Source organism: Garra rufa, chromosome 7 (genome assembly GCF_049309525.1).
Source record: "Garra rufa chromosome 7, GarRuf1.0, whole genome shotgun sequence".
Classification (NCBI taxonomy): Eukaryota; Metazoa; Chordata; class Actinopteri; order Cypriniformes; family Cyprinidae; genus Garra; species Garra rufa.
Genome location: NC_133367.1, coordinates 17,052,685 through 17,075,065, shown reverse-complemented (window position 1 = coordinate 17,075,065; position 22,381 = coordinate 17,052,685). Strand labels below are relative to the sequence as shown.

The 22,381-nt window shown below is 45.4% G+C and overlaps 1 protein-coding gene across 1 annotated transcript in view; it reads right to left on the bottom strand.

The window, feature by feature from the left end:
• Positions 1-22,381, bottom strand: part of LOC141338008 (uncharacterized) — a 45,297-nt gene that overhangs the window by 1,549 nt on the left and 21,367 nt on the right. The window contains exons 19-31 of the mRNA XM_073843580.1: positions 22,074-22,244; positions 13,694-13,867; positions 12,639-12,812; positions 12,247-12,417; positions 11,593-11,766; positions 11,105-11,278; positions 10,620-10,793; positions 10,321-10,491; positions 7,932-8,102; positions 6,450-6,623; positions 4,465-4,556; positions 3,227-3,320; positions 264-437 (exon numbers count right to left, since the gene is read on the bottom strand). Coding sequence (XP_073699681.1) covers positions 264-437; positions 3,227-3,320; positions 4,465-4,556; positions 6,450-6,623; positions 7,932-8,102; positions 10,321-10,491; positions 10,620-10,793; positions 11,105-11,278; positions 11,593-11,766; positions 12,247-12,417; positions 12,639-12,812; positions 13,694-13,867; positions 22,074-22,244 — 2,088 coding nt within the window. The remainder of the gene's footprint in view (positions 1-263; positions 438-3,226; positions 3,321-4,464; positions 4,557-6,449; positions 6,624-7,931; positions 8,103-10,320; positions 10,492-10,619; positions 10,794-11,104; positions 11,279-11,592; positions 11,767-12,246; positions 12,418-12,638; positions 12,813-13,693; positions 13,868-22,073; positions 22,245-22,381) is intronic.

Here is a 22,381-nt window from a genome sequence, read left to right as displayed (position 1 = left end):
TTAGCTAACCTCCAGAGACATACATTTCATGACCCCTCAGTGTTGCAGAAACCATGTACAGTAACTCAGATTTCAGATTTCAACCATTTAAATCTACTAACAAACATACTGAACCATTAGTACATCAGCTCATAGTACTTTTGAATCTTTCTTCAGACGGGGAAATGCTAGATGATACTGTGTTCCTGTTGTGTTCAAATAAAAAAAACTTAATAGTGCAATTTAATCACACTGTAACTGCTATAAAGTGTATTGTTACTAACTGTAGTTTTTCCAGCTTGCATTGTGAGCTGCCTATCAGAAGCCCAAGGTTTTCAACAACAGCGTCTCCTAGTTGATTCCCACTGAGGTTCAGTTCTCTCAGGTGTGATGGGTTTAATTTCAGAGCTGAAGTCAGGATAAAACACAGTTCCTCTGTAATTCTGCATCCATCCAGACTGAAGACAGAAAAAGAAAGTTCATGTATGAGTTATATTCATCATGAGTAAATGCCATACAATCACAAATCCAGCAGACCATGAAAACCTAATTATAGAACAATAAACCAATGCAGGAGGGTAACTTAACTAGGATTTGAGGATACTTACAACATAAAAAGTAAATTACAAAATCATATAATTAATTATAAATGTAGATTAAAATATATAATTAACATTTAGCTCACTGGAAAAAAAGTGGCATTTAAATTGACTATTTTCATGTTGTTAATTTGAGAAAATATTGTAAACAAATCACAATTTAAATTATTCTTTAGAGTGTGGTTTACTACACAAAATACACAATTTTACACAAGTTTAACTATTATTCTACTGATTGTCACAACCCTGTCTGTCATTGGTTTCACCCATTGTCTTCCCCTGCCATTCTGTTGTGATTTGGTTTAGCCCTATGATTAGTCTTCGTTAGTGTCATCTGTATCACCTGTGTTTTCTTGATTAGTTTGCCTTTATAAGTCTGTCTTTGAGTTTAGTCTTTTGTCGGTCTTTAACGTTTCCTGGATGTGTGTGAAAGCCCTCTGTGTTCCTGCCTGTTCCTGCCTTGTTCATCTTGGAGAATTCTATTAAATTTTTTGTTGATTGTTAATCTCGTCTATCGTCTCGTCTCGTCCTGCACACCCGCGTGACAGAAAGACCGACCCAAAAAAAATTCACGGCGTCTTCCCCTGCGTTTATTTTCCGTTTTTTTTGTATCAGTGTTTAGTTTATTTTTTTTTCCCCCGTCATGAATGATCCCGCCGTCCTCATCCTCCTCCTGAAGCAGGGGAACCGCTCTCTCGAGGACCACACCAGAGACTTTATATTCCTCGCCCCGTTTACGCACTACCCGGACAGTTGCCTATGCACGTTCTACCGCGTGGGACTTAATGATAACATCCAGAGGCAGCTGTCCGGGGAGGGTCCTCGAGAGAGCCTCGCCGACTACATCGAGTGGGTGCTGGTGTCCAGCAGAGCTTCGTTGACCGCGAAGGATGACACCAGCCCCACTCCAGACCCAGAACCCAGCCCAACATCACCCCGACAAGCGGAGTTGCAGCCCGAGCCCACCGACGATGGAGAGCCCGAGCCGAGAGCGACAGAGCCAGAGCCGGACCCATCGGACCAGGTGCGAGAGCCGACTGCTACATCCGCGACGGTGGAGTGTGACGTGGAGCAAGAGAGGGCTACAGAGAGCCCTGCCCACTGCACCACCGCTGGGGGTGAGAATGAGCAACACTCTGGGGACTTAATAGACTTTTCCACAGAACCACTGGCCTGCCTGAACTTCCCACCCACCCGCCCTCTTCTGCCTATGCCTGAGTCTCCGCTGGTCCCGTCCAGCCATCCTGAGTCTCCGCTGGTCCCGTCCAGCCATCCTGAATCTCCGCTGGTCCCGTCCAGCCATCCTGAGTCTCCGCTGGTCCCGTCCAGCCATCCTGAATCTCCGCTGGTCCCGTCCAGCCGTCCTGAATCTCCGCTGGTTCCGTCCAGTCGTCCAGAGTCATCGCTGATTTCGCCCAGCCTTCCAGAATCTCCGCTATCACCTGTCAGTCCCCCTGCTCACCCTCAGTCATCCACCTGTGCAGTGGGCTCGCCGCGGGACTGCCAGCTTCCATCGGCGTCTCGGCTGGAGGATTCCTCAGCTCCGCCTCCAGCCTCCGAGTCCTGGACTCCGCCTCGGCCCTTCGACCCCGCGGTTCCACCACGGCTCTCGACGCCCTCCTCTCCACCGTCGCCCGTCGATCCACCAGCTCCACCGGGCTCCATCGTCTTTCCGGCTCCGCCCTGGTCAGTCGTCACCCCATCGGCTCCTCAGGACTCTGCTCCTCCGGCTGTGCCTCGTCGCGCCGTCCCACCGGCTCCTTGGGACTCCTCCTTCCTGCGGGCACAGCCTCCATCCTCTGTCGCTCCGGCTCCGCCGCGGATCTCCGGGACTCCGCCTCCGCCTCGGGCGCCAGAGCCTGCTCCACCTTGGCCCTCCGGATCCTCGGCGTCACCCCGGATCATCGGCTCTCCGTCTCCGCCTCGGGCTCCTCCGCCATCTGCTCCGCCTCTGTCGGTCGGCCCCATGGAGTCGGCACGCCTTCCTCCACCATGGCTCCTCCCTCCGTCGGCTCCACCGTGGGCCGTCATCATGGCTGTGGTCTGGGTCAGTTCCTCCTGCTTCAGGTCCCTCCTGTTTCCTCCCTGGCTCCTCCCACCTTCGTCGCCCCCCTGGACTCTAATGACTTTGTTTGTTGTCCCCCTCCAGGGGTACCGTCCTCCGCCCAAGCCTCCTCCCTTATGTACTCTGTTTTTCCGCCCCTCTCGTTTCTTCCACGGCGCGAGGACGCGCCTTTCCGGAGGGGGGCGTGATGTCACAACCCTGTCTGTCATTGGTTTCACCCATTGTCTTCCCCTGCCATTCTGTTGTGATTTGGTTTAGCCCTATGATTAGTCTTCGTTAGTGTCATCTGTATCACCTGTGTTTTCTTGATTAGTTTGCCTTTATAAGTCTGTCTTTGAGTTTAGTCTTTTGTCGGTCTTTAACGTTTCCTGGATGTGTGTGAAAGCCCTCTGTGTTCCTGCCTGTTCCTGCCTTGTTCATCTTGGAGAATTCTATTAAATTTTTTGTTGATTGTTAATCTCGTCTATCGTCTCGTCTCGTCCTGCACACCCGCGTGACACTGATACACAATGAATCAGTCCAATAGCTAAAAGCATAATGAACTTTCATCACCCTGTAAGTGATACAGCATAATGATACTAACTCTAGTTTCTCCAGCTTGCATTGCGGATTCATCAGTACATCACTGAGGTTTGTTACTCCCAATTCTCCTAATTCATTCCCACTTAAGTCCAGCTCTCTCAGGTGTGATGGGTTTGATTTCAGAGCTAAAGCCAGAGCAGAACAACCTTCATCTGTCAGGTAACAGTGTTCTAACCTACATGGTGAGAAATGAGACAAACAAACTATTCCGTTTAATGCGATTACCAAAACATTTTTTTTAATCAATATTAAAACATCTATAGCTGCTGTGCCAAGTTGATAAGTGAAGCATGCAAAGTGGATTGATCGTGCAGCAGCACAGACATGCAAGCCTCTTGAGCACAATTCTCTTTCGCTCATATCAATGGAAAAATTGTAGTTTGGTTTGACATGTCACTAGCAAGGAAAGTAAAACAATGCGCTATCACTACTTGAGTAGGGAGAAAGAAAAAAAGAGAGTGAAAGAGAGAAAGAAAGAGAGTGCACACGTCTGCTGCATGTTCTATATTACTCATAACTTAGCACATACGCGTCATTTGGGTTAAAAACTAAATTGAATATGTAAGTAGAAACATAACAATTTATGCATGAGTGGTAATTCACATCATTACAGGAAAATGCCATGAATTCTGTACTGCTGCATTTGAGAAGCTCTAATTCAAGGGTCACCAAACTTGGTCCTAGACGGCCACTGTCCTGCAGAGTTTAGTTTCCACTTGCCTCAACACATCTGCCGTGAAGTTTCTACTATACTTAGTAAGACCTTGATTAGCTGGTTCAGGTGGGTTTAATTAGGGCTGGGGCTAAACTCTGCTGGACAGTGGCCCTCCAGTACTAATTTTGGTGGCTCCTGATCTAATTCCTGTGCTAGAATTAAATGAAAGACAAAATACGATAGAGCAATAGAAACAACAGTGAAAGAAGCCCATGCAAAACATTTTAACAGACATAATTAAGTATGAAAATAATTGAAGGAATCTTCTATTTGCTAATTAAAAAAAAAAAGTACAAATGAAATGAAAATATGGGTATTGGTAATAGTTATTTTTGGTGACCCAAAAATGTTTTTTGAAAAAGTGCAGTGCATCCATAATCCTTCACCAGATCACAAAATACTCGGGCTCATCATGAGATACTGAATATAAAGTTGCCCTCACCTCAATCTCTCCAGTTTACAGTAGAAATCATTCAGGAGAGTACATATGTGCCTTACTCCTGTGTTCTTTATTTTATTCCTACTGAGGTTTAGTTCTCTCAGGTGTGATGGGTTTGATTTCAGAGCTGAAGACAGGATGAGACACTGTTTCTCTGTAATACTGCATCTACACAGACTGAAGACAGAAAGAAAGAAAATCGTTCTGCAAAGTAAATTTTCACTCACAATTGTCACAATTAACTCTAGTGTGATAAATCAATGTTATTTTGGCTATACAATTTCAAGTCAGTATCAAAATGTTGTACCAAAAACAAGATTCTGTTATACACCGCAAATGTGCAGTATACATTTACTTAAGACAAGACACCATAGGCAATAACTTTGCTTTTTTTATGCACTGGTAAATTTGTATATTTTTTTTTTAAATAATTTTTATATTAAAACTTTGCTATATATATAGCTATATAGCTATTTTTTTTCTTTCCATGTGCTCGCCACCAGATGTCGCACTGTCATTATATTGAATCTCACACTACTCAGACTGTTGCATGTCACCCTGGACTGCATTTCCCATCATCTATTGCACTAATTACACATACACAGCTGCAACCAATCACACACTCCTTATAAGTCATGCACTTCCTCCTTCTGGTCGCCTAGTATTGTGTTGCGTCTACCCCTCTCCTAGTGGTAGGACGTTACGGAGCCATTCAGAGTTTCTTTATGTTGAGCATTTAGCACTCTCCTAGTGTTAGCCACATTACGGAGCCTCTCCTAGTATTTCCTAGCCTGTTCTATCGTTGTGTTTGTCAGCAGCTTGGATTTATCGCCTGTGGTAGATTTGCAAATGTAATACTGATTTTATACTGCAGTACAATAAATGTGTTACACATTACACAACACATTGTCAGTGTTGTTCCAGTTAAAGCCACAGCAGAACTGTTGTGCCTTACTGAAAACCACACAACAATGCATTGCCATTGAATTAATCCAAATATTTAAATTAATCAAGTAAGCCAATGATTCAGTGACCCATTCATGAAGATATCACTTGCTTTTCCGAATAAGGTAGCCATTTGAAAGAATTGTTTAATGAAAATCTGAATGGCTCAGTCATTAAGACAGTGACTTTCTGCTACCTACTGGCTGTTTTAGTGTTACAACCATGCACCTTGTAATTATTATTATTATTATTATTTTTTGTGAGAATTCCAGGGTAGAGACTCCTACTTGGTGGCCGGTGCTGCTTTAGTGAGAATGGGCACCCTATGTAAGAAGCTCCTGATTTTGTCTCTCTCTCATTTTATTTTATTTTTTTCTTTGGTTGAAGAGTGAGTTCATGGGTTATTTATTCCCATCTTGCTTCCACATCTCCATTTGAAAAACCCAATTTCCAACCATTCATTGATTTGTTCTTGTGTTGTTTGCCCTATACTTTTTATTATGTTTGACTCTAAATAAATGTATTGCCTTTAATGAAACCAGTTTTGCTAATTATTTTTCAGCTTGTTTATAACACATATTTAGAATATTGATAGATTTTTTTTCGACTTCACCTGTGGTGTCTTGCCTTAAGCAAAAAAATGTATTTCTTAAGCAGAAACAAACAGACGTTTTTGACAGAATAGTACTTTGATGTCATAGTCATGTTCGACCACATGGTGCAGTTGTGTTTCAGGTGAACTGAGGATCTGCCTCCTACCCTTAAATTGCTTTCTGCCAAGTTTTAATTGTCCTGTTTAAATACAGGCAATAAACATGTCCTATCCATATTTTTATTGTCCTACACATTAAAATTCAAAGACGCAATATTTATATTTTAAAACAATCTGGCATAATTATCTGAATTGCTGCATCTTTTATCTAAATCTCCAAAAATTGTGTAGAAAACAATTATTTTCTCTCTACGGTAACTGTTTAATTTTAATACTTCACATTATTGTTACTGTGGTGTTAAGAGAAAAAATGCCTCTGGTTGAAACCAATGAGAAAATATTATTGTCAAGTACAATTACATTGATATTAAAAGTAATATAACATTATAAAACAAGTTATGTCAAATACTCACTTCAATGTGTTGAGTGTACTATGTTTATCCTGCAGTAGAGCAGCGATCTGATTCACTTCTTTGTTTCCTAGTCCACGTTCACTCAGATTCAGCTCTCTCAGGAGTAGCGGGTTTTTACCCACAACTTCAGTCACAAACTGACAGGCTTCATCTGCTGCAGGACTTCTCAAAAATCTGCAAAAGTTGATGCATGGTTCAATTTAATTCTGAACTAAATGTCCATTGCCTTTTAAAATATGTAAGAAAAAAATTCATTGTCATTGTTCTTAATGACACTTACTTTCAGTACTTTTATTTTGAACAAATAAATACAAAAAATAATAATTTTGTCTTTTTGTCATTCAAATATGTATTATAGAACATGTAGATTTTCATTTTTTACTACAAATACAAACAATGAAGTTGGAGTTTTGAATGGTCTCAAGATCTTGCCGGACACCACACATTTGTAAAGACCTGAATACTCATACTAATTACTGTATTACTGAAATAATATTGTGTATAAATATTAAAGGAACCGTATGTAAGAAATTTATGTCAGTTAATCATAAAATGGCCCTGACATGTCACGAGACATTAAGAAATCATGTTCATATCAAATACCTATATCACTGACAACAGTGGTCCGGCCAGGATATTGTCATTTAAAAGTGATAGTTGCAGCCCTCAACTGACATTACTGTTGTAATTTTGTGTTTTGGCCTGAGGCTTCACTCTCCAGCTATCTACCAATCACAAAGTCAGTATAGTTTCGTGATCTGGTTTGCCAGCTCTGTTCCAGCTGCAGCTATACGAACGTGTCGGCTAAAACATGTATAACGTTACGAAACGTAAAAGACCTCGTTATGAATCCGAAATACGTTGTGACAAAGTCCGAAATAAAACAAGGATTTGTATAGCATATGCCTTTGAAAGATGGAGACGGCTGAAAACGGAGAAGAATTTGAAGATAGACACCATCGTTGGTCATTTTCTCCTGGACAGGTAAGATTCATCTATGTTTGGCTAACTTTGCTTCCGTACACAGTGGATTTCCCACATTTGGCCGTGCTAAATGCGTTCATAAAAAGCTTTATATCGCACCACGAGCAGGGTATGAAAACAATCTATGTTCCGACTGAAATGTGGTATTACAGTACATCTTTACGAAATATTTGGTTATTCGCCATCTGTACATTGTTGCGCTACAGAATTACTTCGCAAAACATCTCTTGTGAAGCATAAACATAATTAACAGAAGAAAAAAACAAATTTCTGTGTAGGACTCGTCACTTGCCAATGGAAAGTCCTTGTAGCAGCCTACTTCTGCAGCTTAGCTGGCAACCTCGAATCAGGGGGGAGCGGGAGGGGATACACCATTCTACAGTATTTTGAAAGTGTTTGCAGTACCAGTTTTGGCCACAGTCCTACATACGGTTCCTTTAAGCATGCATATAATTTATTTAATTTAATTTATTTTTGTTATGTTCCATCATGTCTCACCTCAGTTTTAGCTGACAGTATGGATCCTGTATTAAATCATTGAGCTCCTTCACTCCTGATTGTCCAGGATCATTTCCTGTGAGGTCCAGCTCTATCAGATGTGACGGGTTTGATCTCAGAGCTGAAGCCAGAGCTTTATAACCTTCTTCAGTGATGTTGCAGTTTGAAAGTCTACAGAAAATAAATCCATTAATTACAATTAACATTTACATTATGTAATCTACTCATGCAAATAATAACATTTAATCTTGGTGGACACAATCGGCTCGTATGAAACCCTAGTTCATCGAGGGATAGAGATGCTGTGTCGGAACGCTTTAGGAACGTCTACTGTGTTTCCTATGCTCTGAATAAGTGTGAAATCAGTCCAATAGAGAAGGGGCGTGTGAAGTCACGGGCACTGTCAGGAGATGTGTCAAGAGAGTTTCTACCTCTTGTTCTATAATCAGAGCCTGCTGGGGGGCCACGACAGTGGCGACAACCCCCTGAAAAGATGGTGACTGGGCGCCAAATTGTATTTTGAAACCTCTTTCTACAGTCTGTAGGACCCATTGAGACACACTCTGGAGGCTGACCTCTGATGGATTTTGAGATGGCGAATCCCTCTGCACCGCAACACAAATGGGCGGATGTTGAGAGTGAGATTCGCGAGAGACCGCTGCGCCCTGAAGCACAGAAGGTGGCAGGTTGGCAGAACGACCTCTCGAGGGCACTGGGGTGATGTCCTTCTTTTTACCGACTTCCCAGGAGGGCCTGCCCTCAGAAGCCCTGGGTCTAAACCGTCAGGGCTTCTTAGTCGGGGGCTTCTTCGCCTGAAGATCAGCCCTCAGGTCGATCTTAGGCTTGGAAGCACCCGACTTAGAGCACCTCCGGGGCTCCCCATGCTGCTGCTGGGGAGGAACCCGAGCAGCGATCTGCCAGAGGAGGTTGGAGAAAGGGGTTTGCCCGTCTCCACACTCGATAGCAGATCCATCTACGAACCCCACGGATGCAGGCGCCACTCTGCCTCAGCAGAAACGGGACCCAATCCTCGGGGAACGCTTATGAGGGCTCCTTCCTCAAAAAGAGCCCTCCGGGAGCAAAGCAAGCGGAGTGGCAACCGAAGACAATGCACACAATCAGCCTCCTCAAAGGCTGATTGGGAATGCCTTGTCCCCAAGCAAACAACACACAGCTTGTGTGTGTCCTCAGCCGAGATGTATCTTTGGCATGGAGGAACACAACGCTTGAATTGTTTGCTCTCACCCATTTTCTCTATACTATGTAAGCACTCAAATAAAAGTAGAGCAAACTGGCCCTGAAAAACAGTGCTGACGGACAAACATTCACACAGAGCGCAACTGAAAGTTAGAAGCTGCTGAACACGCTCACTGCACGTGCTTATATAGCTTCCTGGTTCCTGACGTCACACATGCTTCTCTATTGGACTAATTGCACACGTATTCAGAGCATAGGAAACACAGCAGGCGTTCCCGAAGGGGAACGTTTAATTTGAATATTTCAGAATCATTCAAAATATATATCAAGTCTAGCATTAGTTCTGGCAGTTCACGTTAGACAAGCTCATTTGAGCCACGTCTACCTATAGGAAAACGATGCCTTTCTCAGCTTCCTTCAGTATTAGCAGCAACTTTTGCATTGCTAGATAGCTAGTAACCCTCCTCCATCCTCAGCTCCTCCTCTCATCCAGTCAGGTTGCTGTTCTCCCTTCTCTTATCCATGCTAGGCTGCATGGATGCACATGGAGTTCTTGCCCAGAATGAAACCATACCGCCAATCCAAAGTGTATGCTAATTGTCATTCACCTTTGATGATAGTGGTTCTGACAGAAATGTATGTTTTGTGCTTGTAACCATTTTGTACTAATACATACGTATAACATACACTTGATTACATTTTGAAGAACAGATGTTCATTTGACTTATGCTCAAAAGCAGTCAAGAGCAAGAGTGCTTCTCACAACATACACAAAGTGTTTCTACTTTTTCTTAATGTGTCGGTGGTCTAAATATATATATATATATATATATATATATATATATATATATATATATATATATATATGTGTGTGTATGTGTGTGTATATATATATATATATATATATATATATATATATATATATATATATATATATATTTTTTTTTTTTTTTTTTTTTTTTTTTTTTTTGTAGATGTAAACACTGCAGATGTCTGCAGACCATCTCAGGAAGTGGCACTTTATGTCCACAATGCTGGTGGTTTAGTTGTTATAAGCTTTATATTTAAGAATGATTACAAAAAATGTATTATTCAAATGTTTCCACTGCTGGAGGTAAGCAGATCCAATAAATTTATAATATTCCAGTGTTTGCTATGGTGTTGAGTATAGCTGATGGGGAAATGTACTCACTTCAGTATCTTCAGCTCACACACAGGATTCTTCAGTCCCTCACAGATCTTTTTGACTCCTGAATCCAGCAGACGGCTGTTGTTCAGGTTCACCTCTTGCAGGATGGTTTTGGAGGAGAGAACAGTAGCTAAAACTGAACAGCTTTTCTCTGTCAGCTCACAATTATTCAGCCTAAACACAAAAACAGCATTATTTAATATTCAGCGCATATTTAACACCCATCAGATCAACAGGTTTTCATGTCTGATTATACATGTAACTGACAGACTTATAATGATAAATAGAGAAGTTATTCTCACATAATCTTCTCCACTTTGCTATGAGAGTCCGTCAAAAGAGCAGAGAGCTTCTCCCAATCCAGGTCTCCTAATTTAACTTCACTCAGATCCAGTTCTTTCAGTAATAATGGATTTTTACCCAGAACTTCAGTGAGATACTCACACACTTCCTCTGCAGCAGGACTTTTCAAAAACCTACAGGAAGAAGATGAGAATTTTAGATTAGATAATTATGTCACAATTCATGCAGCTCCAAACTTGCTTATGGGTCCAGTCTAAAGCTACACCAATATGATATTTCGGGGATGATACAACAACTGATGAATCTAAGCTCTTAGTGGCTAATATCGATACTTGATCATTTTAAATGATATGACGTGTGATGTGTGACCAAGTATTGTGTCCCATACTCGTGCTCTGCATTTATCACATTCTTTTTTTATATAACAATATGCAATTTTCATGTATCAGTGGCTTAATTTAAAATATTTAAAAGCAATTATCACCTGATGGTCTTCAATTTACAGCATCCTTCCTGTAGTAAATCACTGAGCTCCTTCACTCCTGATTGTCCAGGATCATTTTCTGTGAGATCCAGCTCTAACAGGTGTGAAGGGTTTGATCTCAGAGCTGAAGCCAGAGCTTTATAACCTTCTTCAGTGATGCTGCAGTTTGAAAGTCTGTATATTTTTAGAAAACATGTTAAGTACTGCATGTGCTATGCTAAATAAACACAATTGATTAATTAAGTCATTATTTATATCTTAGAAAAATTAAATTTTTGTTTCAATATTGACAGAATTCTCACCCCATAGATAAGCAACACATTTTTAAATGATATCATCCACTTAATTGGAATTTTTATTTTTTATATAATATTTAAAGATATCAATGGAAGCAGTCAAACAAAAAGTATGTCATAACAGTAAATCTAATCAAAGTGACATTTGCAAATGTATATTGTGTTGAAATGTAGATAAATAAAAACACATACTTCAGTGTCTCCAATCTGCACTGAGGATTTTTCAACAGAGGAAAGATCTTCTGTATTCCTGAGTTTCCTAGTTTATTCCCACTCAGATCCAGCTCTATCAGGTTTGAAGGATTTGAATTAAATGCTGAGATCAGAGCAGCACAACCTTTTGCTGTGATCCTGTTATTATTCAGCCTGTAGAGAAAGAAAACTGTTTGCATAAATCTGAAATCTTAATTAAAGGAACAAGTTCACCCAGTTGCTCTAAATAAAGGTGTCCACTAAATTAACAAATGCAAAATGTTAATTTAACCACATATTAAATGTAAAGTATATAAGAAATATTATATATTAAAAATACTTCAATGCAAAGTATAATTATGAAAATTTTCTGAAATATTCAATAGGGACAGTGAGGAAATTACCCCATCAGTTGATCAACGTTCCTTTTGTACGCTATCCTTTGCATTTAAATAGCTTGTAAAAACGGGGTATGCATTTTACTTTCACTTTCAAATTAGCGGCAATTCTGCGTAAAGCAATTGATTTTTATTGCTATAAAAATTTTAACTACGGTGGTGGGTGGTGCTGCCGAGGGCAAGAGACATAACTGGTCTTGCGGCTTAACACCGGGATCACCACCAACACGTCTATCGCAGCAAGGCTAATACTCACATCAGCTTCTTGAGTTTACAGTGTTTATCCTGCAGTAGAGCAGCAATCTGATTCATTAGCGTGCCTCCTAGTTCATGTTCACTTAGATTCAGCTTTCTCAGGAGTAATGGGTTTTTACCCACAATTTCAGTCACATATTGACAGGCGTCATATGCAGCAGGACCCAAAAACCTGCAGAAGAGAAAATAAGGCAGTATTCTCAGTTCTCAATTAAACCTTGTGTTACTGATAAAAATCATTTTACTTGATTCACATTTAGAAATTGCTTTGTTAGCTATGATTCTACAACACATTGTGCTGCTTAAAGTGTTTTACTGAAATTATATTTCTATAAATTATTCACCTGCATATATATTTGTATTATTATTTTGTATTATTTCATCATGTCTCACCTCAGTGTCTTCAGTTGACAGTTTGGATTCTGTAGTAAATCATCGAGCTCCTTCACTCCTGATTGTCCAGGTTCATTTCCTGTGAGATCCAGCTCTAACAGGTGTGAAGGGTTTGATCTCAGAGCTGAAGCCAGAGCTTTATAACCTTCTTCAGTGATACTGCAGTCCGAAAGTCTAAAGAAAAAGGGGTTTATAATAATCAAAATTAATTCTTAATATAAATAAAACAATTTGTATTATGAAAAACAGATTTCAAAATAAAAATAAATAACAAAACAAATTAAAAATATATATATCTGCATTTAAACAATGGGTTATTAAACTCACCTGAGTATCTTCAGTGTGCAGTTTGTATTTCCTAGTCCATGCTGGAGTTTCTTCACTCCTGAATCCTGCAAATTATTGTTGCTCATGTTAAGCACTTTCAGACTGGGGTTTGATCTCAGGACTGTAGCGAGAGCTGAACAGCTTTTTTCTGTTATACCACAATCACGCAGTCTAAAATGATGAACATGAGAAGAAGAATTTACAAACACAGTGCATGTTGTTTATATTTAGTGGCCATTGAGAATTGTTGTGTTTTGGCCCCTGTAAGATGACTTGTGCAGTGATAAATAAAAAATAAATAAATATTCACATCAGTGTGTTGAGTTTACAGTGTTTATCCTGTAGTAGAGCAGAGATCTGATTCACTTGTGTGTCTCCTAGTTTATGTTCACTCAGATTCAGCTTTCTTTGGAGTAAAGGGTTTTTGCCCACAACTCCAGTCACATACTGACAAGCTTCAACTGCAGAAGTATTCTGTAACAACCTGGAAAAGGAGAAATTACACTGACATTTCACAACTGTACATTGCAGAGCTGCCTTCTACAATAATGAAGATAATTTATGCTGTATTTGTATAAATGCTCATCATTACATTTTAACCCATGTATTTTTTTTTTTTTTTTTTTTTCACAAGATATTGATAAATATGCTGATCTATTTGTGTCTAAATAGCACAGACAGATAAAAGACAGTTTGGTGGTCCAATTTGTCAAAACTATTACACTCACCTCAGTGTCTTCAGTTGACAGTTTGGATCCTGTAGTAAATCATTGAGCTGCTTCACTCCTGATTTTCCAGGATCATTTCCTGTGAGATCCAGCTCTATCAGGTGTGAAGAGTTTGATGTCAGAGCTGAAGCCAGAGCTTCATAACCTCGTTCAGTAATGCTGCAGTTTGAAAGTCTACAGAAAATAAATCCACGAATTACAATTAACATTTACAGTTAATAATTAACATTGCAATTAATAATGCTGCTCAAAATGTCACACACGTGTATTTACATTTACTCATTTAGCAGATGCTTTTGAAGGAATACCTCAAGTGTTTCATCTTAAAGAGGCAAACAGACACAGGAAATGCTTGTAATACCAAGTTGTAAGCATAGTTTAAATATGTACAAACTAGACAGGGAAAGATTAAAGAACAAAGAAATTATTATTATGTTTTTAAATAAGAAGTCAAATAGTGACAAAAGAAATTAGTTTTCTTCTTGAACTTGATGCGAGCCGCAAACGGCAGCAATTGCAGGGAGATAAAGAGAGGTGTGACGTGGGCTTTTTTGAGCTCATTGAAGACCAGTCCTTCTGTTGCATTCTGATTGATTTGTAAAGGTTTGACTGTGCAAGAGCATCGCAGTAGTCCAGACTAGAAATGACAAGGGCCTGTACAAGAAGTTGTTCAGCAGGCTTTGTTTGGTAGGGCCTAATCTTTCTGATGTTGTGCAATGCAAACCTGCAAGTTTGAACACTTTTTTTTTTGCATTGTGGTCGTTGAAAGTCAGCTGGTCTTTAAAGATTACACCAAGATTTTGGAACGGATTTGATGGGGTAATTGTTGATTAACCCAACTGGATGGTAAAGTCATGCTGTAGAGTTGGTGTGGCAGGAAAGACAAGGATCTGAGTCAAATTAAGCAGGGTGATGTTCTTTCGGCCATGCCGAGATGTCCACCAAGCAGTCTAAGATTTTTGCATTTAGAATGTTCTCGATAGTGGCTTTGTAGAAGGTGTACATGATGGGGCCTGGGGCTCTGTCTCTTCTCAGTTTGATGAGGAAGAAAAGATGCCTTAAGAAGGAATTGTTGCATAGAATTGTGGTTTGAGTGTTTCTAAATGTCATCCTTAACCTAGAAAAAGGTAGTGTTAAGAAGTGATGCCGGTAACGCGTTACTTAGTAGTAACGACTAATCTAACGCGTTACTATTTCCATACCAGTAATCAAATTAAAGTTACTTGTCCAAGCCACTGTGCGTTACTATTTCTTATTTTTTTTAAAGCAAAACCTATTTGGTATCTTCTTGCGTATCGGGGAGTGACGTCACGTATGCGACAGGTCATATTTTCAGGACAACTCATCTACCAAGCCCCGTGGCTAGCGACAAACGAACAACAATGGAGGGAGGAGAGAGATATGCGTTTTCTAGCTGGAAATAGTGTCACTATTTTGAGTTTGTATCAGTCAAAGATGATAATATTAAGGTTCGTTGTACACTCTGTGCTTGCAACAAAGTGTTCCCCTTCAGTCGAATCACTTCGACGTTACATGGGAATTCGCTTAGAATCCAATCATATCTGAGCCTTATACAAAAGGCCAATGAAAATTGGTGAGTGGCATTTGCATGATGCGCCACGCCCCGTACATACGGGTATAAATAGCGACGTCATGCGCCAGTCAGACAGCTTCTTCGCTTCAGATCCGTCTGATGTTGAGCCTGCTATTTCTCCCTGCGAGACTTCTACAGCAAAACAAAAAAGAGTTCTTCCTAAAAAGAGTTCCTGCTCTCTCTCCTGACGTGCTGCCGAGACTAAAAGAGCTTTCTGTTTGGCAGCCGTCAGCGATCTCCTGCGGGCTGCCGTTTTCACGGCCATTACAGCCGCACTGCATTCCAGCGAGAAAGTCCCGTTGAGTGCACAGCCGCCCCGCGGCTTTTTCCCTGGGCAGACCGGGAGCTAAAAGAGCAATTTCTCACGGCTGAAAAAGACGTTCTTTTCAGAATGGCTTTTCGGCCGTGCGCTTCAGGATGCGGTAGTTTCCTCCCTCCTGCGGACGGACATGATCACTGCCTCACGTGTTTGGGGAGTGAGCACCCTGAGGCAGCGTTCATGGATGGTGAATGCATTCATTGCGAATGCATGACCATGAACACACTGAAGTCCCGCCGCTCGTTCGCGAGGCGGCTCCCCCCGTCTTCCTCTCGCGGTCCGTCGTTAAGCCGTCAATGCTTTTCGGCCACCGCGGCGAGACGCGGGGGGGACTTAACAGTCACCGTGCAGAACGCACCGCCGGCCCAGAAAGCCCTGCGGTCTTCTGTCACACAGCGTGGTCCCGTCGAGTTCCCGGAGCAGTACGCTTCCCCGCCCAGCGGGCTGAGCGTCTCCTTCGGTGCTCCTGCGGAGGATGAGATGTCGACCGCAGCATCAGAGGGAGAGTCGGGTTGGCGAGGCGGACGCTTCGGCGGCGCAGCCCCCTCCAGAGGTGGCCGCTCCGTCTGAGGTGGACGTTGAGCTATCGACTATGCTCCTCCGGGCCGCCAGGGGGATCGGTTTGGAGGTGCCCCAGGCGCCCCCGGCCGATCCTTCTAGGCTGGATGATTGGTTCCTGGGGAGGGCCCCCGCGGCTCCACCTCGCCCCCCCTCGGTCCCATTCTTCCCGGAGGTGCACGAGGAGCTGACGAGATCCTGGCGGGCCCCCTTCTCATCACGGCCCCGCCCCAGCTCCTCTCCCCTCACCACCCTCGATGGCGGGGCGGCCAGGGGGTATGCAGCGATTCCCCGGGTCGAGCGCGCTGTGGCGGTGCACTTGTGCCCACGCGGCGCTGCCACCTGGAGGGATCGTCCGCATCTCCCGTCCAGGGCGTGCGAGCGCTCGTCCGCCCTTGCGGGCCGCGTTTACCACGCCGCTGGACAGGCCGCTACCGCCCTGCATGCTATGGCGATCCTCCAAGTATATCAGGCCCAGGCCCTGAAACAGCTGCACGAGGGTGGTCCCGACCAGGGGGTTATGGAAGAACTCCGCGCCGCCACCGACTTCGCTCTACGGGCGACGAAGGTCACGGCGCGTTCCCTTGGTCAGGTGATGTCCACAGCCGTGGTCCAGGAGCGACACCTATGGCTCACTCTGGCCCAGATGGCAGACGTCGACAAGGCTCGCTTTCTTGACGCTCCTATCTCCCAGAGTGGCCTATTCGGCGACACTGTCGAGGACTTTGCCCAGCAGTTCTCGGCAGTCCAGAAGCAGAGGGAGGCCATCCAACACATCCTGCCCCGCCGCGAGTCCAAACCAATCCCGCCGCCGGTGGCTCAGCTTCCCCCCGCTCGTCGCCGAGGGCGCCCCCCCGCGGCCCCCACCAAACCTGCTCCGTCGCCTGCTGAACCCAAGAAGGAGACGGCCCGACGTCGAGCCGGCCGCGGGGGCGCGGCGCCGCCCGCCTCTCAGGGACCTGCAAAGAACACCCGCAAAAGAGCCGCGAAACGTCCCTGACGCGGGCAACCCGGAGGTGGAGAAGTTTGTTCTTCAGGGGACGAGAACATCTACGTCCCCGCTCCCGCTGGAGGGCCGGGGGTTGTTGTGCACTTTAACGCTGCCGCCGGCCCACGGGTCGGCGGTACCCACAACTTCAATAAAAGAGCAATTTCCTTCACCTCCGGGGCCTCGGCCCCGTGTTCCCGTTCCGGGCGGCACCAGGATGCCCTCTCGGAGCCGGATACGGAGCTGTCTGTCGCCAGCGCGGGAACCTGGGAAGAAGGTAGGCCCTGCTCAGAGCAGCTTGTCTCCCCTCCCTGTTCCCCCCTCAGGCTGCCCCACCACGGTCACGTCGGTCAACGTTCCCTTGACACCCCTGTCGAGGCGCTTGGGAGCCTGGCTTCAGCTTCCCAGCCCCTCGCGGTGGTTGATACGGACGGTACGTCTCGGCTATGCGATTCAGTTCGCCAAAGCTCCGCCCAGGTACAGAGGTGTCCTTCACACCCGTGTCCACTCAGACACCCACGCCGCTGTCCTGCGTGCAGAGGTCGCAGTCCTACTGGCGAAGGATGCGATCGAGCTTGTCCCTCCAGCCGAGATGAGGTCAGGGTTTTACAGTCCCTACTTCATCGTGCCCAAAAAGAGTGGTGGGTTAAGACCCATCCTGAATCGGTCCCTTCTCAGGCTGCCGTTCAAGATGCTTACGACGAAGCGCATGCTCTCATGCATTCGTCCCCAGGATTGGTTTGCAGCCATAGACCTGAAGGACGCGTACTTCCATGTCTCGATTCTTCCTCGCCACAGGCCCTTTCTTCGGTTTGCGTTCGAGGGTCGAGCATACCAGTACAAAGTTCTCCCATTCGGCCTGTCCCTCTCTCCTCGCGTTTTCACCAAGGTTGCGGAAGCGGCCCTGGCCCCTCTTTGGCTGTCAGGTTTCCGCATCCTCAACTATCTCGACGACTGGCTTCTGATAGCCCACTCTCGAGAGGTACTATGCGACCAGAGGGACCTGGTGCTTCAGCACCTCAGCCGCCTGGGCCTTCAGGTCAACCGAGAAAAGAGCAAACTCTCCCCAGTGCAGAGGATCTCTTTTCTCGGTGTGGAGCTGGACTCGGTCTCCATGACAGCCCGTCTCACCAACGAGCGCGCTCAGTCGGTGCTGAGATGTCTAGATTTATTCAGGCACAAGACAGCGGTTCCTCTAAAAACTTTTCAGAGGCTCCTGGGGCATATGGCAGCTGCGGCCGCGGTCACGCCGCTGGGCTTGCTTCATATGAGACCGCTTCAGCACTGGCTACACGACCGAGTCCCGAGACGGGCATGGCACCGTGGCACACTCCGGATTGGCGTTTCCCCGCAGTGTCGCCGCCTTTTCAGCCCGTGGTCAGAACCTGCCTTTCTCCAGGCCGGAGTACCCCTGGGGCAGGTGTCCAGGCACATCGTGGTTTACACGGATGCCTCCACCACGGGTTGGGGTGCTGTGTGCAACGGGCAAGCAGCTTCGGGCTCCTGGACAGGACCTCGACTGCAGTGGCACATCAATTGCCTCGAGTTGCTGGCTGTGCTTCTGGCCCTTCCTCGCTTCCGACCGACGTTGCGTCAGAAGCACGTACTTGTGCGTACCGACAGCACTGCGACTGTGGCTTATATCAACCGCCAGGGCGGCCTCCGCTCTCGTCGCATGTCACAACTCACCCGCCGTCTGCTCCTCTGGAGTCAAACGTGGCTGAAATCGCTACGAGCCATTCACATTCCGGGGGAACTCAACCGTGCAGCCGATCAGCTCTCACGGCAGTCCACCCTCCCTGGAGAATGGCGACTCCACCCCGAGACAGTCCAGCTGATTTGGAGGCATTTCGGGGAGGCCCAGATAGATCTGTTTGCCTCCCCCGAATCCTCCCACTGCCAGCAGTTCTTCTCCCTCAACGAGGTATCCCTCGGCAGGGACGCTCTGGCCCACAGCTGGCCTCCGGGGCCCAAGTACGCCTTTCCCCCAGTGAGCCTCCTTGCACAGACCCTGTGCAAGATCAGGGAGGACGAGGAGCAGGTTCTCCTGGTCGCCCCATACTGGCCTGCCAGGACCTGGTTCCCAGAACTCATTTCCCTCGCGGCAGCCCCTCCCTGGAAAATCCCCTTGAGGAAGGACCTTCTTTCTCAGGGGATGGGCACTATCTGGCACCCACGTCCCGATCTATGGAACTTGCACGTCTGGCTCCTGGACGGGACGCTTCAGACCTCGCCGGCCTTCCACAGGCCGTGGTAGAAACCATCACTCAGTCCCGAGCCCCCTCTACAAGGCAGGCGTACGCACTGAGGTGGGGTCTATTCGTCGACTGGTGTTCCTCACGAGAACAGGACCCACAGAGATGCACGATTGCAGTAGTGCTTTCCTTCCTGCAAGAGAAGTTGGAGCGCAGGCTGTCCCCTTCGACTCTCAAAGTGTATGTTGCCGCTATTGCCGCACATCACGATGCAGTGGATGGATCATCCCTAGGTAAGCACCCTCTGGTCGTGAGATTCCTCAGAGGCGCTAGGAGGATCAATCCTCCCAGACCGCGCCTCGTACCCTCTTGGGACCTCTCCGTCGCCCTCCAGGGCCTGCGGGGACCTCCCTTCGAGCCCCTCGCCTCAGTTGAGCTTAAGTTTCTGTCATTAAAGACAGCGCTCCTGACTGCGTTGGCCTCCATCAAGAGGGTGGGGGATCTGCAAGCTTTCTCTGTCGACGAAGCGTGCCTGGAGTTCGGGCCCGGCGATTCTCACGTCATCCTGAGACCCCGGCCCGGCTATGTGCCCAAGGTTCCCACCACGCCTTTCCGTGATCAGGTGGTGAGCCTGCAAGCTCTGCCCCTGGAGGAGGCAGACCCAGCTATTGCGTCCCTGTGCCCAGTCCGTGCTCTGCGCACTTACGTAGACCGCACTCGGCACTTCAGACGCACTGAGCAGCTCTTTGTCTGCTTCGGAGGTCAGCAGAAAGGGAATGCTGTCTCCAAACAGAGGTTGGCACATTGGGTGGTAGAAGCCATCTCCCTGTCTTACTTATATCAGGGAGAGCCTTGCCCCTTAGGCTTGCATGCCCACTCCACACGGAGTGTTGCATCTTCCTACGCATTGGCACATGGCGCCTCATTAGCGGACATCTGCAGAGCTGCCGGCTGGGCGACACCGAATACCTTTGCCAGGTTTTACAACCTTCGCTTAGAGGCCGTCTCCTCCCGAGTTCTGACAGGTGACCGGGAGGACGGCTAGTGTCGGCTTGCTGCGCCATTCCCACGTGGATCCGTGCGCTATCTCCCAGTTGTTCCCTCCGGCGAACCTGGGTCCTCCATGCCCCACAGTCCGGGCTAGACGCGGAGTAGTTCTTGACTGTGCTCCTGCCGGGTCTCCTTCGCCCCGCAGGTTGTGGCTTTTTTCTCTATATTTTTCCAAGGGTCAACCAGAAGGCCTCTGTTTCCCTCGTATATCCCTAAAACCCCTTATGGATATATTGAATTTCTTATTTTCACATGGACAGAATTCATGTCTCCGCCCCCCCAACCCCTGCTTCAGTTTCTGGCATCCCTGGGGACCCCCCTTCTCGGGCCCCAGGGCGTTGGGAAGGTTACGTTAACGTCCGCCTGTTGACACGTCCGCCTGCCGGCACGTGGTCGTTGCGTAACGCGGCGCAGGGACGTGGCTTGTTCCATAGGGTCAGTTCCCATGTAACGTCGAAGTGATTCGACTGAAGGGGAACGTCTAGGTTACGTAGGTAACCCTCGTTCCCTGAAGGAGGGAACGGAGACGTTACATCCCCTGCCATGTCCCTGTCGTCGCGCTGACGCCGGCTCAACCCGGCTCTTCAGCGAAGAACCTGTCTGACTGGCGCATGACGTCGCTATTTATACCCGTATGTACGGGGCGTGGCGCATCATGCAAATGCCACTCGCCAATTTTCATTGGCCTTTTGTATAAGGCTCAGATATGATTGGATTCTAAGCGAATTCCCATGTAACGTCTCCGTTCCCTCCTTCAGGGAACGAGGGTTACCTACGTAACCTAGACGTTATGTAGCTTTAAAAAACACTAAGTAGTATTCGATTTGCCGGGGGGGATTTCCCCCTCTCTGGTCTATGCATCCCTGCTTCTGCTGAATTAATTTTATCCACGGTGGGGATAAAACGGCCCGCGAAGCCGCTCCGATGTGCCGATCTAAATCAAGTTATTCCAGAGACACGCTTTAAAGTCTGAATCAAATGATTCGCGATCCGTTTGGAGCGCTTTGAATTTGAAGTGAATCTTTTTGTGACGCAGAGGTTTACTGATCCGGAGTTTCCAAAAAGCTCCGTTGATACTTTGCTCACCTTCACTATAAAATGTATTCGTTGTTTTGAATCATTACTTTTATTATTCATTACTATTAATAGGCCTAACTTACAATGTTTTATTAAATTGTGATCACATAAAACAGCTTCTGTCGTAAAACGTTAAAAACAATTCATGACCTGACACGCATTATCTGGTTCCTGCCTAAAAAGACGGTATAATGCGCGTTGTTAACAGATTACACTAACAGTTTGGTCAACCTCTGTCTATGGAGAGAAAAAAAAAAGTTTTCAAAAGCATCCCCCCTCTGTTTTTTTTTCATAAATTGCACCCTGTATGTTATATTTTTATACAAACATGTATTTCTGTCAGGAAATAGTTTTTAAGTTCAACTTGACATTACTGTTAAAATGCACCAACAATAAAGTAAATTGGCAAAACCGGTTGTTGTTTTTATGTTGGTGGGGGGGGGGGTTATTGGCAGCTGCTGAAAGTAACTAATAAAGTAACTTGTAATCTAACTTAGTTACTTTTAAAATAAAGTAATCAGTAAAGTGACCAAGTTACTTTTGAAAGGAGTAATCAGTAGTCAGTAATTTGATTACTATTTCAAAGTAACTGTACTCACTTCAGTCTCTTCAGCTCACACATAGGATTCTTCAGTCCCTCACAGAACTCTTTGACTCCTGAATCCAGCAGACGGCTGTTGTTCAGGTTCACCTCTTGCAGGATGGTTTTGGAGGAGATAACAGTAGCTAAAACTGAACAGCTTTTCTCTGTCAGCTCACAATTATTCAGTCTGAACACACACACAAACACAGCATTATTTACTATTCAACACATATTTAACACACATCAAATCATCATGTCTGCTCAAACATTTGATTGACAGTCCTTTATAATGAGTAATCAGAGAAGTAATAATGTACTGTAAAA